This window comes from Mastigoproctus giganteus, chromosome 3 (genome assembly GCF_048544385.1).
Source record: "Mastigoproctus giganteus isolate SK-2022 chromosome 3, ASM4854438v1, whole genome shotgun sequence".
NCBI lineage: Eukaryota > Metazoa > Arthropoda > Arachnida > Uropygi > Thelyphonidae > Mastigoproctus > Mastigoproctus giganteus.
Genome location: NC_143577.1, coordinates 145,248,710 through 145,265,645, shown reverse-complemented (window position 1 = coordinate 145,265,645; position 16,936 = coordinate 145,248,710). Strand labels below are relative to the sequence as shown.

At 38.8% G+C, this 16,936-nt stretch overlaps 1 protein-coding gene across 2 annotated transcripts in view; it reads left to right on the top strand.

Moving 5' to 3' along the window:
- The window catches only part of LOC150088305 (SMAD family member 3-like), a 176,411-nt gene that overhangs the window by 55,376 nt on the left and 104,099 nt on the right, over nt 1-16,936 (top strand). For both annotated transcript variants that reach the window (XM_090370695.1, XM_090370696.1), the window contains 2 exons: nt 534-727; nt 16,451-16,591. In XM_090370695.1, the coding sequence (XP_090226821.1) occupies nt 534-727; nt 16,451-16,591 (335 nt within the window). The remainder of the gene's footprint in view (nt 1-533; nt 728-16,450; nt 16,592-16,936) is intronic.

The window sequence follows — 16,936 nt, the reverse complement described above, 5'->3', positions numbered from 1 at the left end:
TGCCTCAGTCTTAGGGTGTTTATCCCCCCTTCCTGCTGTTTTTACCTGATAGGAAAACGACTTCTACTGCAAATAGTGATAACACGCCGTCTGTAGAAGTCATTTTCATATCGGAAATAAAACAGCAGGAAGGGGGAATAAACACCCTAAGACTGAGGCAGTCTGGAGAGTGTACCATGATGATTTGCTTTTAATAATAAGAAAAAACTAATCAATACATCATTATCGACTTCTACTGCCACTACCGAGAATGCAGGGAGAAGCTACGGTACCGGGAAATTCTTTTGACCAATAAGTTTCCCATGGTTCTCGTGTTGGGTTTCTTTATTTTAGCCAAATAATTTTATTATTACATAATTCAGAATTTAAATTATAATAATCTTAATTTAAACCTTCTAATATGATTTAATTTTTTTTATCATGTCTCATTTTTCCAAAATCTTTGTGTGAAGTGATCCTACAAAGAAATAATAGCCAGAATTCTTTTTTTATTATTATTATTATTTTGTCAACTTCAGTTTCCATTTTTATAGATCACTGGATGGAAGACTTCAGGTGTCTCACCGTAAGGGCCTGCCTCATGTAATATATTGCCGGTTGTGGAGATGGCCTGATCTTCAGAGCCATCACGAGTTGCGGGCAGTTGAAAACTGTGAATTTGCTTTCAACCTCAAGAGAGACGAAGTTTGTGTTAATCCATTTCATTACCAGAGGATTGAATCACCAGGTAGTCTTTACTTTTCATTTTTGGTAATGTTAATTTTCAATTACTATTTCACTCGTGGAAGTGAAATAGCAAAAAAAAAAAAACACTATTCTGTTCCCTCTGGAGTAACTAAGTGCTATCAAAGGTAATCCTTTGCTATGTCGGCTCAGTTAAAAATTCCCAAAATTCTTATTGAATAAATAATTTATTAATTTCTTCAATTTTTTTTTTTTTTTTTTTTTTTTTTTTTGTTTGGGATAGTCACTTTGGTGTTAAGAATTGTATATACAGGGTGATTCAAATGTCACTACCCATTTTTAAAATGCTGCTGTGAATGTGCTTTCAATCTGAACTCTCACTTAATATTTTGTACTGCAGTTTTGTTTTAGGTATCAGTGTTGATAGAACAAATATTGGAATCGGATATGAAATTATGGTGGGGTGGAGGTTTCAGTAATAGTTGTTCAGAAATTGTGGAAAATTTTAATGATGGATTGCAATAGTGAATCCTAAAATGATTAAAGCTTGCGATCAAAAACTGATGGTAATAGGTTCCATTGCTAATATAATATAAGCACATAAGGTATGTTCGTGTCAGACGGCACCTGGGATTTCTCCCATCTCCGCATGTGTTTCGCTGTATCGAGGACAGTACACTGTCAAGCCAGAGACTTGAAAGTGTGTGGGCCGTGTCTGTGCACGGTGATATGTTATGCCCATTGTTTATCCGGCTTATTAGCCGCCAGGCCCCAAGTGGGACCCGACATTGCCCATACCCCACCACGTGGAGGCTAGCCGGGTGTATCCAGTATCACAACAAATTGCTTTGGCAGGTCCTGCCACCTAGTTTCCTGGGATTTCAGTGGCTAGGACCTATTGAAAAGAAAAAAAAAAAAAAATTGCATTTGACATTAATGCTTAATGGGATTGCTGTTAGGAAATCGCTGGTTGGGGTTGAACGCTAAAGAGATGTGTTAAAGGCCAAATAGGTCGGGAAAATTTTGATGTTATTTAATTTAGACGTGAGGCTATACACTAGATAAAAGCTAATAGTGTTAGTTGTCTTGGAGATTTACACAAAACCGGTAGAATTTAGACGTTGATTATAATTTAGCGGCATTGTTAAGGGTGTACCCGGTCGATTTAGTGAGAGGGGTAGACTGAAGACCGGGGGGGGGGGAAATCCAGATAGAAGGATAGGGACGATAGAGTAGGCATCCCCAAAGAGGTCAGTGGAGACGAGCCCCACCAGGTGATGGGGGGTAGGCAGGAGGGGAGGAGAGGAGACAGAGATCTGTCTCCTTCTTCCCCTGCCTGGGGATGGGGTTTTAAAGGGAACCAGGTTAGAGTACCCAGTTCAGATCGCCAGTGGCGTATTGGCAGCAAAGCCGCAGAATGTCTTCGTCGGTATCATGTCCAAGGAGTGTCGAATCTGGTATGAAGGTCAAGCTGCCCATCCCGCTCCGGGGGTGGGATATGTTAGCTGGCAGTGGGGAACCCAACAGGCGAAGGGGTGGGAGAGACACACATTTACTTCATTCATAATCTGCATTCTCACTCTACTTGCATTCTTTTTTTTTTTATTATTATTTTTTTATTTTTTTAAAAATACTTTTTTATTTTTTTAAAAATACTTTTTTATTTTATTATTTTTTTTCACTCAACTCATTCATCTTTTTCTCACACACCAAGAGGGGATGCAATGATATGCAATGTAGTGTAAATTTAAATACTAATTAAAACTAGGGTTAGTGTACTTAACTGTAGCATTTACGGTTTGTTCTTTTTCTCACAATCTTACACTTTTATTCATTCGACTCTTACTTTCTGCACTGCACTCTCTGGGCACCGCAACTTACTGTTATTCTTCAGTTGTGGTGCAGGTCTAGCCGCAAGGTTTTTTTTTCCAGGCTAGGGGAGAATGCAGTGATAGTGTTTGTGGTTAGTAAATGTTTGTTGGTACAGTATATATAAACTAATGTAAGTTATTTTTAACTTTGTATTCTTTCGACCAGTTACATTTGCTCTTCCACTCATTCCCATTCACTTTCTCTCTTTCCCTCATGCTAGGTCACTCTTTCTTTCACCAAAACTGCTATTTATTCCCTTTTACCATAATCCCTAGTTCACTCAGTGCCCTGCCTATTTATTCTATCTTTCATTCTCATTCATTCTTCTTTCATTCTACATTGCATCCCCTTGCTACTAGCTTACTGATATTTTTCAGTTAATCTGCTTCCCTGGCTGCCTGTACATCTCCCTCCCCTACATGGTTACTTATTTGGTGTGGGGCCCCAGGTTCCTACACATGGCAGGGTAGTCCCGGGGAGTTTTGTTATGTCAGGTTTCTGTCGGGGTGCAGAATACTGCTATCCTAACAGTTTTTAAGTCATCGTCTGGGTGTGGTGGGAAACTTGGGCAATTTTACTATTGTTTAATTGCTGGGCGAGGGAGCTGAATTGCCATTCTTTGCATTGCTCTGCACATTTCGAATACTTTCTGTGTGAAAGATGTAAAAGCTTTATAATTTTGCTCTTCTATGATGAACAGATGTTCTTCTCCCCTGGGAAGGGGACCAATCTGTGCTATTAACTCTGTTCTGGGGATGTCATATATTATACATTCATATAGAATGTGTGCCCAGTCTTCACTTTTGCCACAGGTGCAGTTTGGGTCATCGGTCAGGCCTAAGGAGGTTAGTTTTGCCTTTAGGGAGCTGTGACCTGTCAATATAAATGTTGTAAAAAATCCAGAAGTATACCACTTAGGTGGCTTTGGGCTAACCATTGACACCCGTAGCAGAAACCGTTTGGTAACCAGACCTCTGGTTTCCTGCTCCCACTTTGTTTGCCATAGCTCGTGGAGCTTTGTGGCTATTCTTTTTCTTTCATCATTGAAGGTGTTGGTTGTATCAATGGCTATCCCCAGAAATTCTGTGTGTATGCCCATTTTAAATCTATAATATAAGCCTCTTTTGGCTACTTCCAGGTAAAGTGGGAGAGTTCCGGCCAGCAACTGTAGTGCAGGTGTGCTTACTGTGCAACATGCTCTGGTAATAGTGAGTAGTAAGTCCTTTGTATCGATTCTAATTTATTCCTATTTCTTACTATGGCCGAGCGGATGAACCACGCAGCAGCTCCATAGGTGATAACAGGTAGGAACATTGCATGGTATATGATTGCCAGGGTCTTTCTTTTGAGTCCCCAGTCTGCTCGACTGATCCTGGCAATCATACCTGCATAATTTCTTACTTTCTTTGCCAATTAGATCAAATGGGGGTAAAAAGTTAATTTTGAATCAAAGATCACTCCAAGATATTTTAGTTCTGTTACCATTTTTATAGTGGTGGTGTTAATTTTGATTTGTGGACGTCTTATGTCCATATTGCCTTTTAGAAGTATTTGTTTGGTTTTTTCAGGCAATATTTTGAGCATGTGCATTTGTGCCCATTCCTGCAGTTGCAAGGGGGCAGCATTTGGTATTTGCTCTACAACCACTCGCATGTTACCTTTTACAAGGAAAATCATATCACCTGCAAAGGCCAGGCTTTCCACGGGGCCCAGATCCAAGGCCAGAAATTCGTCCAGAACAATCTTCCAAAAGAAAGGGCCAAGGATTGAACCCTGCGGGCAGCCTTTATTCACAGGGCGTGTCAATTCCTGGAACCTTGTGCGTACTGAGACACTTCTGTCTGTAAGGTAGCTGTTTAATACCTTATAGAGGTTTTGTGGAGCATTTGCCTGGTGAAGTCTCCTAAGGACACTAGGCCACCAGAGTGAGTCAAATGCCCCAGCAAAGTCAATGGAGATTGCCAGCATATATTTCTCCTCTGTGTTTTTAACTGTTGTCAGTAGGTGGTGCATGGCATCCTCTGCCCTGCTTAAAACCGTACTGATTGTTGGAATGCAAACCTGCTTCTGTGTAATATTGAGCTAATCTGCTATATATTAGTCTTTCATATATTTTCCCTAGTACAGGGAGTAGGGCTATTGGTCTATATGATTTGGGATCAGTAGGGAGTTTTTCAGGGTTTTTGAGGATTAATCTTAACACAGCTTGTTTCCATATTTTTGGGAATATACCTTCTGTCATACAGTTATTATATAGTGCTATTAATTTATGTGTTGCTATTTCCGCTAATTTTTTGATAATCTCAACCTCTAAGAGGTCAAAACCTGGGCATTTATTGTTTTTGGTTTTAGATAGTGCTATTTCTAAGTCTTGTATTGTGAACAGAGGCTCAATATTGGCATTATCATATTCAGTGTTTTCTTTTATAACGTTTAGCTGGGTTGGGGAATGATTTCCAGTTTCAGTGTGAATGATACTGTCTAGGATGTTATTTACAGAATCCACCCAACACAGGGTTGGGGTTCCATCTGGTTTGACAGTAGTTTCTAAGACATCTCCTCTTGGCAGCTTGTTGGTCACTATTCTGTAGACAACTCCCCAAGGGTTATTGTTTCCAGTAGTTCTCACCAAGTGCCTCCAGCATTCCTTTTTCTTGTCTCTTATGAGGGCTGTATACTGATTCCTAGGAGTTCTATAAGAATCTTTCAGTGCATCCACCTCATTTTTGTGGCCAAGATGTTCTGGCTCATTGAAAATGTCTCCTCGCCTGGTGTACTCTACTTCTGAGTACGGTGCCTCCGTAGCCAGGTGGGAAGGAGCAGCAGTGCATAGCACACGCTTCTTGATTAGACCGGGGTTCGAGCCCGTCACCACCAAATACGGAGGATGCGGAAAGGTCAGGGAATGACCACCGCATATTCCCGGAGCAATATGGCCTTAGTTGCTAATGCTCATAAAAAAAACCAAACCAAACAAACTTCTGAGTATAGTCAGTTCGGGGCACCACCAGGGAACTGTCTGCTTCCTCGGTTTTTTCCGTGGGATGGACAGGGTTGCTGTTTTTGTTAAAATGTTTGTCATAGTCAGTGCTTGCTCGTCCAGGCTACAGTTGTCTGATCTAGACCACTCATTTTCCTGTTTTTGCAGCTCAGCTGCTGTATGTTCTGCAGAAATCTACCAGTTTGCCTTTTTAAGGTTATACCTTTTAATATCCAACAGGGAGTGTTGGGTTGTCTGTAATTGCCTGTTTAGTTTGAAGGAAATGGCTCTGTGGTCTGATGTGGTCCAGGCTGGCTGGACACACCAGTCTGTGATTTTATAAGCTATTGACTTGGTGGCAAGAGTAACATCAATGTCACTCTTCCACATGGTACTGCTAAAAGTTGGGAGGTTATTTGGTTGGTTTAGCACTTGAAAGGGTGAGGTGGCTATATAGTCTGAAAGTATCTGGCTGTTGTGTGTGCCTGCTCTGTCTTCTGTATGGCTATGCCATAAGGCTGACCGGCAGTTGACATCAGCACACACTATGATATTTGCAGTAGGTAGCAAGTTTGTGACTACTTGTAGGTATTCAATAGTTGGATTTATATCTTCACCTGGTCTGGAATATAATATAAGCACAGTGGAAGATCATCCACTTCTGTGTTGGATGAACACATTAAACTGGTACAAGGTAATTTTTAATAAATTTATAAGATATATACTGGCAATGTACAGTTTTTGTAAAACTAGGCTGATTGACATTTCGGACAGAAAATAAATGAGAAAAATGTGATTGCAGAATGAAGTTGCTGAAATTGTGCTTGGTTAGCTTGTAGAACTAAAAGAACATTATTTGTCTGGTGAGGCTTTTCTCACATTGGAGCCTTTGCTAATAAATTACATACAAAGGTCAAGAATTTAATTGCTTTCCACATGTGCCCCATCAGTATCCCTGCACATTTCAAATCGCTCAGCCATGTTGTGGAACACATTTGCAAGCATTTCAGGAGTAATTTCCTGTACTACCTCCCAAATGCATTGATGGCTTGGTGAACTTAAAGAGACATTATTTGTCAGGTGAGGCTATTTCTCACATTGGAGCCTTTGCTAACATATAGTGACCATTACTGGGACCACATGATCTACGTGAAACAGGAAAGAAAAACAGAATCTCAAAGTGTCAGTGTGGTATGGAACTGTGTTAGATAAAATTTTCAATCCACATATTTTACAAGTACAGGGCGTCCCAAAAGTAATTGTGTATTTTGTTGAAATCCGGTGAATTTGAGACGAATGGCTTAATAGCATGATTACAAGTTTATTTTTATACAATATCCAAGTTTGAAACAAAATAAAAATTATTACATACAAAGGTCAAGAATTTAATTATTGTTTTCTGCATATTCCCCATCAGTGTCCCTTCAAATTTCAAATCGCTCCGCCCCGTTGCAGAACACATTTGCAAGCATTTCAAGGGTAATTTCCTGTACTGCCTTCCGAATATGTTGTCTAGGGTCAGATAAATCTTGAATCTTCTTATGATAAACCTTTGATATTATGAAACCCCAAGAAAAAAATCCAAGGCAGTTAAATCTGGAGAACACTCCACCCAAGGTCTATGTTTCCACGCCCGATCCACCAATTTGGAAAGCACCTGTTGAGGTATTCCTGGATAGTTTGAGCGTAATGACAGGGTGCCCCAGCCTACTGAGACACCACACTTGAACAAAAGTAAGGTCCATAAATTTGACTTCATCCCATGCCACACATTTACTTTAGTGGAGTCTCTTTGCCATTCTGTGAACTCAGATGGTTTTTGGGAAGCCCAGATACGACAGTTGTGGTGATTAATTTTACTGCAAGTGTGTGAAAAGTTGGCTCATCACTGAACAAAATGTGGTCCATTAAGCTGTTATTTTGGATTTTATTGACAAGTTCTGCACACATTGCTGCTCCACGTTGAAAATCTTCATGCTGGTCATGCAATACTTGGATGTGGTAAGGCTTTTTCATCAGTGTTGAATGCAAAATTCTGTGAGCTGATGTTTTGGGTATGTTCAGTTTTTGAAATCTCTCCCCGACTGATAAATTTTGCTGTAGGACAGGGACTATGAAATCTCCGTAAATCTTTTCCTAATTTCATAAAATTTTAATCCTTTGATGCGGGATGTTACAACAAAAATTCGCTCTTGAACATTCATCATGAATTATGGGTCCGAAAAAAAAAAAAAAAAAAAACATTAAAAAATTTAAAAAATTATAATAATATCTGTAACACATTACAAATACTTATGTTTTATGTAGAAAAGAATAGATATACTTGTCGTAATAAAATTTATTTGACAATCACTGTTTCACCAAAATATGTAGTGACTTTTGGGACACTGTATAATAAATTCAGAAAGATGCCTCATAATGCTCAAAATAGATTTTCACAAGGTCATTGGTTAGCCAAATGAACAAGAAATATTTGTGCAGGATCCCACCATATTTCAGTATCTATTTGTGTAATTGGCAGACATGAGCCAGCAAAGTGGGCATATCTACCACTGATGAATTTTTTTTTTTTTTTTTGAAATGAAAAGCAAAAAATTAGGCACCTTGTTGCTGATTACGCTGGCAAGCAAAAGTCTTAGGTTCTAATGGAAACTGATCCCAAAAATACTAAAATTGTCTATGATGTCTCCATTGAAAGCTATACTGAAATTTTAGTAACTTAATTAATGACCAATTTCTAATATCATGCCGTATTATATGCTATCTTAAAAATGAGACATTCATTTTAAAATATTTCAGTCAAACATGTATATATACTATATACCATACATATATATAAATGAGACATTCATTTTAAAATATTTCAGTCAAACATGTATATATACTATATGCCATACATGTATATATACTATATACCATACATATATATAAATGAGACATTCATTTTAAAATATTTCAGTCAAACATGTATATATACTATATACCATACATATATATAAATGAGACATTCATTTTTAAGATAGCATATAATACAGCATGATATTAGAAATTGGTCATTAATTAAGTTACTAAAATTTCAGTATAGCTTTCAATGGAGACATCATAGACAATTTTAGTATTTTTGGGATCAGTTTCCATTAGAACCTAAGACTTTTGCTTGCCAGCGTGATAAGTACGCCGCTGCAGAGGTTGAAGGCTGTGTAGATTTAGAAGGGGTCGGCCACTGAACTTTACGAAAGAACATATTAATGGATGACTGGACGGTGGCTTTTTTCTTTTCATCATAGATTTCTTTGTAGCAAGCATATCATTCACCCCTCTTAACTTTTAAGAATCGTTCGCTGTCAGAATCCATCTTCTCAAACCTTGCCATTGCTGATGCAATTTCACAAAATGCCATTCCATCTCTCTGGTGATGAAGCATCTGACCTCTTCATTTGGTTCATCTTCAGCTTCATCAGCATTTACTTCTTTTGCTATCGCTGCCTACAAGTCAATAAGTTTTTCGTTAGCTAATTCCTTCTCTTCTTCCTCTATTAGCTCAACGTCTTTGGCATCAACCTCCAACTGAAGTAGCTCTGGAACCTTTACATATTTTCTGCTATGCTCCGTTTAAACAACTTTTAGCTATTTCCGCACAGGCCTTATTAATGTTTAAGATGGCGTGGTAAATATTGTAAGAGTTCCAAAAGTTTCAACGTAATTTTCTCATAGTCTACTGCAGACAATGCCCCCAAGCAAATGTTGTGTATAAATAGTATGCTTTTAAATTCAAAATAACACCTTGAGCCATAGGTTGGATGAATTAAAGTTGTTTGGCAGTAGAAATATGACTCTCTTGTTCGAATTGAAATCATCTAGATGTGTAGGATGTCCTGGAGCATTATCTAATAAAAGCAAAATCTTGAAAGGAATGTTGTCATCTATTCAATATTTTCCAACCTTGGGAATGAAGCAACATTTAAACCAATCCTCAAAGAGATATTGTTATCCGTGCTCTCTGGTTCAATCGGAAATGCACAGATAGGATAGCTTTATTGATGCCCTTAAATGCACGAGGATTTCCAGAATGGTACACAAACAGTGGCATTAATCTGTAACCTCCTGCTGCATTAGTCCCAAGCAAGAGCGTGGCCCTGTCTTTTGAAGCCTTGAAACCTGGCATTGTCTTTTCCTCTTTGCCAATGTATCTTCGATCCGGCATTTTTTTCCCAATACAGAGCAGTCTCGTCAACATTAAAAATTTGCTGCGTTGAATAGCTGCTTTCATCAATGATTTTTTTCAACACATCACAAAATTTCTCTGCAGCTGCAGAATTGGCACTGGCAACTTCATCGCATACTTTAATATTGTGGAAACCAGCATGATTCTTGAACTTATTAAACTCTACCCCCTTGCTTGCCACAAACTTGGGTTGGGGCTTGCCGTAATATCTTTATAATCCTTAATATATCCTTAATATCTTTAGAAACACTTGTTGCTTTTGCTTGAGTGGTCATTAGACTCAGAGGCACTCGCTTCTGAATCTGATTTTCTATCCATATTATTAACAGCTGTTCCGTCTTCAATATAGCACCTGAACGCTGTTTTGTGATCACTGTTGATCTTAAATGTGTTGATTCTTGGACATGTTCTTTTATACGCACACTGTCCTTTAAAATAGTATTCACTATTGAAGCAGTGAGACCTAATTCCTTTCCAATAGATGACAAACTTTGTCCTACTTCGTAATCATTTTCATCTTCATATTTTAATCAATTTTGTTTCATTTGCTGGCACTACCACCACTTGCACTTTTCGTTGGTCACTTTCCCTTCATCATTGTAATACATAAATAGGAACGAAGAGAAGTTTCTGAAAATTTGTTTTTTATATGATTGAAGATTTCAGCAAAGGGGAGCACAGTTCCCCATAATAGCATAAAAACCCACACAATTGCAGTTATCAGTATTATCGCAAATGCAATAAGATAGTTTACTACCTGTTTATAATTAGATGCACTAACAGAAAAGCCCAGTAAAGCGGAAAGTATAAATTGTTTTTGTTTTATGGTCGTGACCTCCAGAAACGTGCTTTAGAAAAATATCACTAAGGCGTTCAGAATTGTTTCTTATAGCAGAACATATGATAATGTTGAAAGGACAATTTCCATTATAAATATGACCTTTTAAAGAGATAGCTTAGTAATATAGTGAAATTTTCAAATTCCAAGGACTTGAAACGAATTACAAGAGAAAAAAAAAGTGTTATTGGATTTACATTATATTTTCACGATACCTCCATTTATTCCTGTGGGATGCAAAATACATTTTCACAATTTTTTTAAGTTTGCACCGGCTGGCAAAAACTTGCATAAGTCGAATTTCCGTAAGTCAAGGAGTTCCTATGTTTAGTTATTGTTGTTATTGTTATTTGGTTTTTAGGAGCATTAGCAACTAAGGCCATATTGCTCCGGGATATGCGGTGGTCATTCCCTGACCTTTCCGCATTCTCCGTATTTGGTGGTGACGGGCTCGAACCCCGGTCTAATCAAGAAGCGTGTGCTATGCACTGCTGCTCCTTCCCACCTGGCTATGGAGGCGCCCTATGTTTAGTAGTACAGTAGACTGTCGAAATAGAGCCAACCCAAATGACGGCACATTGAGATTGGATGTATACATACAGCGCAGATGTCTTGCTGTGCCGAAAAAATAAAACTGCAAGTCACGCGATTACTTCTTTATTTACGCTTGCCATTTTCAAAGTGAATTCTGTACTGATATCACGGATTATATCGCTGTTTTTAATTTATTTTAAATTAAAAACTCACTATGGCTCCTAAAGTTAATAAACTTCATACAGAGAAGAAAAGAACAACAACATTAAAGCTTAGTGACAAACTTGATATAGTTCAATCTATTACATTAGGGTCACCTGGAATGTTAATTCATATACCCACGTGTATTATGTCTGTAAATTGCTTGTGTTCTCTGCTCGACTTGCCTGTTTTGCTGGACGAAAAACCCCAGTTTCTGGGAGCGGAACCTTGCTATCTACACTTGAGACACACTAACTCAGCCATGCAGTGAAAAAAAGCATATAAAAGTCCCTTGCATCATTGATGGGATTCAAACCTGGGCCTTTTCCACCCAGTGTGGGGAGGATGGTGACGATACCACTATGCTACCCTTGCAGACAAAACTTGATAACCTAAAGAAAATAGAACGGGGCATAAGCAGAAGTGTGTTGTTAATGGCAGAATATAACATTGGATCGTCAACATGTTTGTTTTTTTATGTGCAGTTGTAAAATTGTATTTTAATCTCTTATTTCTTATTTGGCCTCATTATTTCTGCATTAACCCCTTCCTGGAACATTTATTTCTGGAAAATATGCCATAACAGATCGACTTTTTTTATTTTATAGATTAAGTATATGCATTACGCGAATAATCATTGTATAGTTTTTCTATTTTTTATTAATTTTTTTGTAGAAAATAATGGGAGTAATTAACCCATTTGGGCTATCCTGAGTTATCTCATGTATGCCAAAAAGTTTGCAAATTATACAGATTTTTTTTAATAAATTAGTGCTTGAGCTAAAGTAAAGGCACAGAAAAAAAGTCTTCATTACTCATTAAATAAATAAATTTAAAAAACCAAGTGGAACGCACAAGCAGTAACCTCCCGCCACAAGGAGTAGTCGTGAACTAACCACATTCTGACACAAGACCGCCACAAGTGGACAAGCGAGTTAAGCTCTGTTTATGGTGGACAATTCAAGAGAGCACTGAAATATTTTTCGATATTGTTTGTGAATTATTTTCGTGGGTTCAGTATTCTGCATTTGGATGGCAAATTATATTTTGTTACTAGTGGCACAGGAATGCGTGCTACTGTTCTGAAATTGCTATACAGTATAAGTAAAACGAAAGCCAGTTGTTTGCTGCCAGGCATAAGAAAATCCTGAGAAAACTCTGGATTTAACTGCCTAATGCAAAATTAGCCAGATAAATGCCAGAAAAAATACGTTTCAGTCCTAGATTTGGAGGTATTATTGTTTGCTTCGGGTATTATTGTATCCTGAGATAATATCCAACCAAATCCTCTGCTTGCACCTTCACGATGGTGGGACTGTTAGTAATCCTGGCTATAACCTCCACTCACAAGTACATGGTGGGTGATCATCCAGGTGTGAACCAACGTAAGCAGGGGTCGAGGTGTGGCGCCCAAACCACATGGAGGAACGCTGCCCCTCTGTTACCAGGCAGTACTAGGTGGTAGATGACTCTCATCAGCCAGTGCAATGCCACCAATTTGCTTATTGGAGGCTTGAAGTGGTGGAACCCATGTTTAGTCTCTAGAGCTAAGTTCCGGTCAACCCTTCCCCATCTCTTCCATCATGCAGTATGATTGATGACTTTTGAGGTTATGATGAACATCATGGTGAGATCCAACATTCCTTACATTTCGAGGATACAACTCTAAAACGGTGTTCGCAGGCCGGCCACTAGTTAGTACACCGGACCGAACCAATTGGTAACTCTCTAGGAGGCTTCCGGATCAGCTAGTGTATAATCTTGCTACCTCTACTTTGCCAGATAGTGACTGGAGGGAGTCCGAGTAGTGTGTATGCAGGGGCATTGTTGAGGCCACGTTATGTCAAGGATCTGGATATATTCTTACCACATGTACGCCATATCCAAAAATTTCATTACTTCATACAGCATGTCCCACACACTTTCTTACTATTGAATACACCATGAATTGTCAAACTAATAGAGCAAGCTTATCTGCAAAAAGATCTAAACCTCCCAAGCACTTCCTAATTCATTTCACAAATATACGTGGTCTCAATTCTAATCTCAACGATGTCCATTTCCACTTGCAGTCTGCCAAACCCCATATACTTTTTCTGACAGAATCTCAGTTATCGGTTGATTCAACTACTGCTCATCTCAGATGCCCAAATTATTCGCTGTATGATTCTTTTCGCCTCAAAGGTGGTACTTGTGCATATGTCCATTCTGATGTTCCCTGTCAGAGACTTGGCAATTTGGAATCTCCTCTCTTTGATCTTCTCTGGCTTAAAATCTCTCTACCTCATTGTGTCAAATTCATCTGTTGTCTCTACCGTTCTCCCAACTCCACTAATCACCTGGAGCTCTTTGAGTTCCTCTCTTTGCAACTTGACTTTCTCCAGTCCAACTTTCCTAACAGTGTGGTAATTTTCCTTGGTGATTTTAATGTTCACACAACTCCAGCTGGTTTCCGTTTTCTAGTCACACCAACCCAGCCTGTCTAGATGCTGAGGCTTTTGCAATTACTAATGATCTTGCACAGATTGTTCGTTTACCTACAAGAATACCGGACAATCCTAATCATACAGCCAATATGCTTGATCTTTTTCTCACAAACAACCCTTCTAAGTACACGGTTGAAGTGAGAGGTCCTTTAGGCACTTCAGATTACAACTTGGTGATTGTCTCTTCTCGAATGGAACCTTTATCTCATGGCTATTCCCAACCTTGTGTTGTTTGGCATTACAAGAATGCAAAATTGAATGACCTGCGAGACTTCTTTTCTTGGTCTTCCTTGGTCGGATTACTGTTTCAAAAGTTCTGATATCACCATTTGCTCAGATCTTGTCACTGAAATTATTCTTGCAGGAATGGAATGCTTTATCCCACACTCCACTTTAAAATCCCGTCCTTTATCTAAACCTTGGTTTTCCAATAAATGTGCTAAGGCTGTTCAAGAGAAGAATGTCGCGTATTGTAATTGACTTGTTTCTAATTCTTCAATTTCATTTTCTGCCTATACCAAAGCTCGCAACAATTGTAAAGCAGTTATTAACCAGTCCAAACTAGAGTTTGAACAGGCTAAGAGTAGAAAACTTGCTTCTTGCCCCAATGGTAGCCGAGCATTCTGGTCTCTTGCCAAAGCTATTGGCCGCAACTTTTGCCCATCTCTGCTCCCACCTCTGTCCAAACCAGATGGTTCTGTTGTCACTTCAGCCAAGGATAAAGCTGACCTGCTAGCATCCCATTTTTCTTTCAACTCATGCATTAGCGATCTTGGTAAAACACCTCCCACTATTCCCAACACGCTCCATTCAATTCCTCCTGTGGTCTTCCGTCAAAAGGATGTCAGAAGGATTTTGATGAATCTTGATGCTAAGAAAGCTCCAGGTCCCAATGGTATTTCTCCACTTGTTCTCAAAACCTGTGCTCCTGAACTTACTCCTATTCTTTGCCGCCTTTTTTCACTTTCTTATTCCAAATGTGTTTTTCCTTCTGCTTGGAAATTTGCTCCTATCCAGCCAGTTCCTAAAAAGGGTGACAAATCCCTCCCATTCAATTATTGTCCCATTGCAATTACTTCTCTTTCTAAAGTAATGGAGAAATCAATTAACTGCCAAATTTTAAACTACCTAGAAACCTTCCGTCTGATCAACGATCGCCAGTATGGATTCCGTCAGTGTCGATCCACTGGTGATATTCTGGCTTATGTTGTTGCCCATTTATGGACTAATTCAGTGGAAAGGTTCGGTGAAACACAAGTAGTTGCTCTTGACATCTCAAAGGCTTTCGAACGTGTTTGGCATAAAGGTCTTCTAAACATGCTTCCATCTTATGGTTTGCCCATTGTTTTTAGTAATTGGTTATCCAGTTTTCTCTCTGATTGCTCACTGAGGTTGATGGTAGATGGCTCTCTGTCTTCTAACTTCTCCACTAATGCCGGTGTCCCCCAAGGTTCAGTTCTTTCCCCCACTCTTTTCCTCATGTATATTAATGACCTTCTTCCATTGACTGGAAATCCTATCAATTGTTTTGCTGATGATAGCACATTGCATTCCACTTTCCATTTTGAGAAACCTTGTCCTGCACAATCAGCTTCAACTTCTCGAAAATCTGCCAACAGTTCCTTAAATGCCAATCTTCAGGTAATTCTCGAGTGGGGCAAAGACAACTTAGTTGATTTCAACCCTTCTAAAACTCAGTTTTGTCTTATATCTTGCAAAAAGGATCCTTCTGCTCCTATGCTTATCTTTAGTGACACTCAGATTTCTAGATAAAATGATATATCTCTTTTGGGGATTACCCTGACTTCTAATCTCTCTTGGCACAAGCACATTACAAATATTGTTTCTTTCTGCATCTAAAAAATTTGGTTTTCTCTTTCGCTATCGGCGTTACTTTTCTTCCAAACAGCTGCTCACTCTGTATAAATCGCAAATCCGCCCTGCCATGGAATATTGTTCCCACATCTGGGGTGGTGCCCCCAAAATCTCTCAGGCTTCTTGATTCCATTCAGAAGAGGGCAGTTAGGTTAATTAATGACTCATCTCTATCAGAGTCTCTGCACTTGCTGTCTCATAGACGTACTGTTTCTGCTGCATGCCTCTTCTACAGATACTTCCTTGGGCACTGTTCTTCTGAATTAGCTTCTATAATTCCTGCTCTCTCTTTCAAAACAGTCCGAACATGTGCCGCCACCAGCCAACATACATTTACTGTCCAACTTCAAACTCACAGACCCAACTTTTCATCTTCCTCGTTTATTCAATCAACTGCCGTTTTCTGGAACGACCTTCCTCCTTCATACCGTATTTCCTGCAAATTACAGTCTACAGAAGTTCAAGTCCAATGTCAACAAATATCTTCTTTCGTCTTCTCAACCTCCAACCCAAGCACGATACTAAGTACTATAGGTTCTAACGCCTCTCGTGTTTGGGGTTTACATAAAAAAAAAAAAAAAAAAAAAAATCCATGTAGGGATGAAATGCATTAAAAATAAAACTTTCTAGATAACAGAAAAATGGAAATAACGGCACCTTGAATCCCCGAAGGTGCCATTATTTCGAAAGTCTACTGTACTTTAAGTTTTGTTATTATCTAGGATCCTTCAGTGATAAACATGCTTTCTTTATAGCCCTTCCTGCAATTTTGGTACCCCGTCAGACTAGTGACATACCATTAGAATTACCATCTTTGGATGATTATACCAACTCTATTCCTGATAATACAGATTTTCCAACAGATATAGAAACTCAAACATTTCCACCACTGACAGGTAAGTGATGTGTTATAATCTTTGTTGAACAATTTGTTAATTTATGTCAAATGGATGAAATGCTATCCTTTAGAAAGTAAAAGGTAATTTTTTTTTGTATTGCAGTTAGTTTTTTGATCAAAAGTACATGCAGTAAACCCTCTATATTTCTGGTGGATATGTTCCTGGAAATTTTTTTGTTATTTGGTTTTTTAGGAGCATTAGCAACTAATGCCATATTGCTCCAGGGATATGCCGTGGTCATTCCCTGAACTTTCTGCATCCTCTGTATTTGGTGGTCACGGGCTCGAACCCCAGTCTAATCAAGAAGCGTGTGCTATGCATTGTGCTCCTGCCCACCTGGCT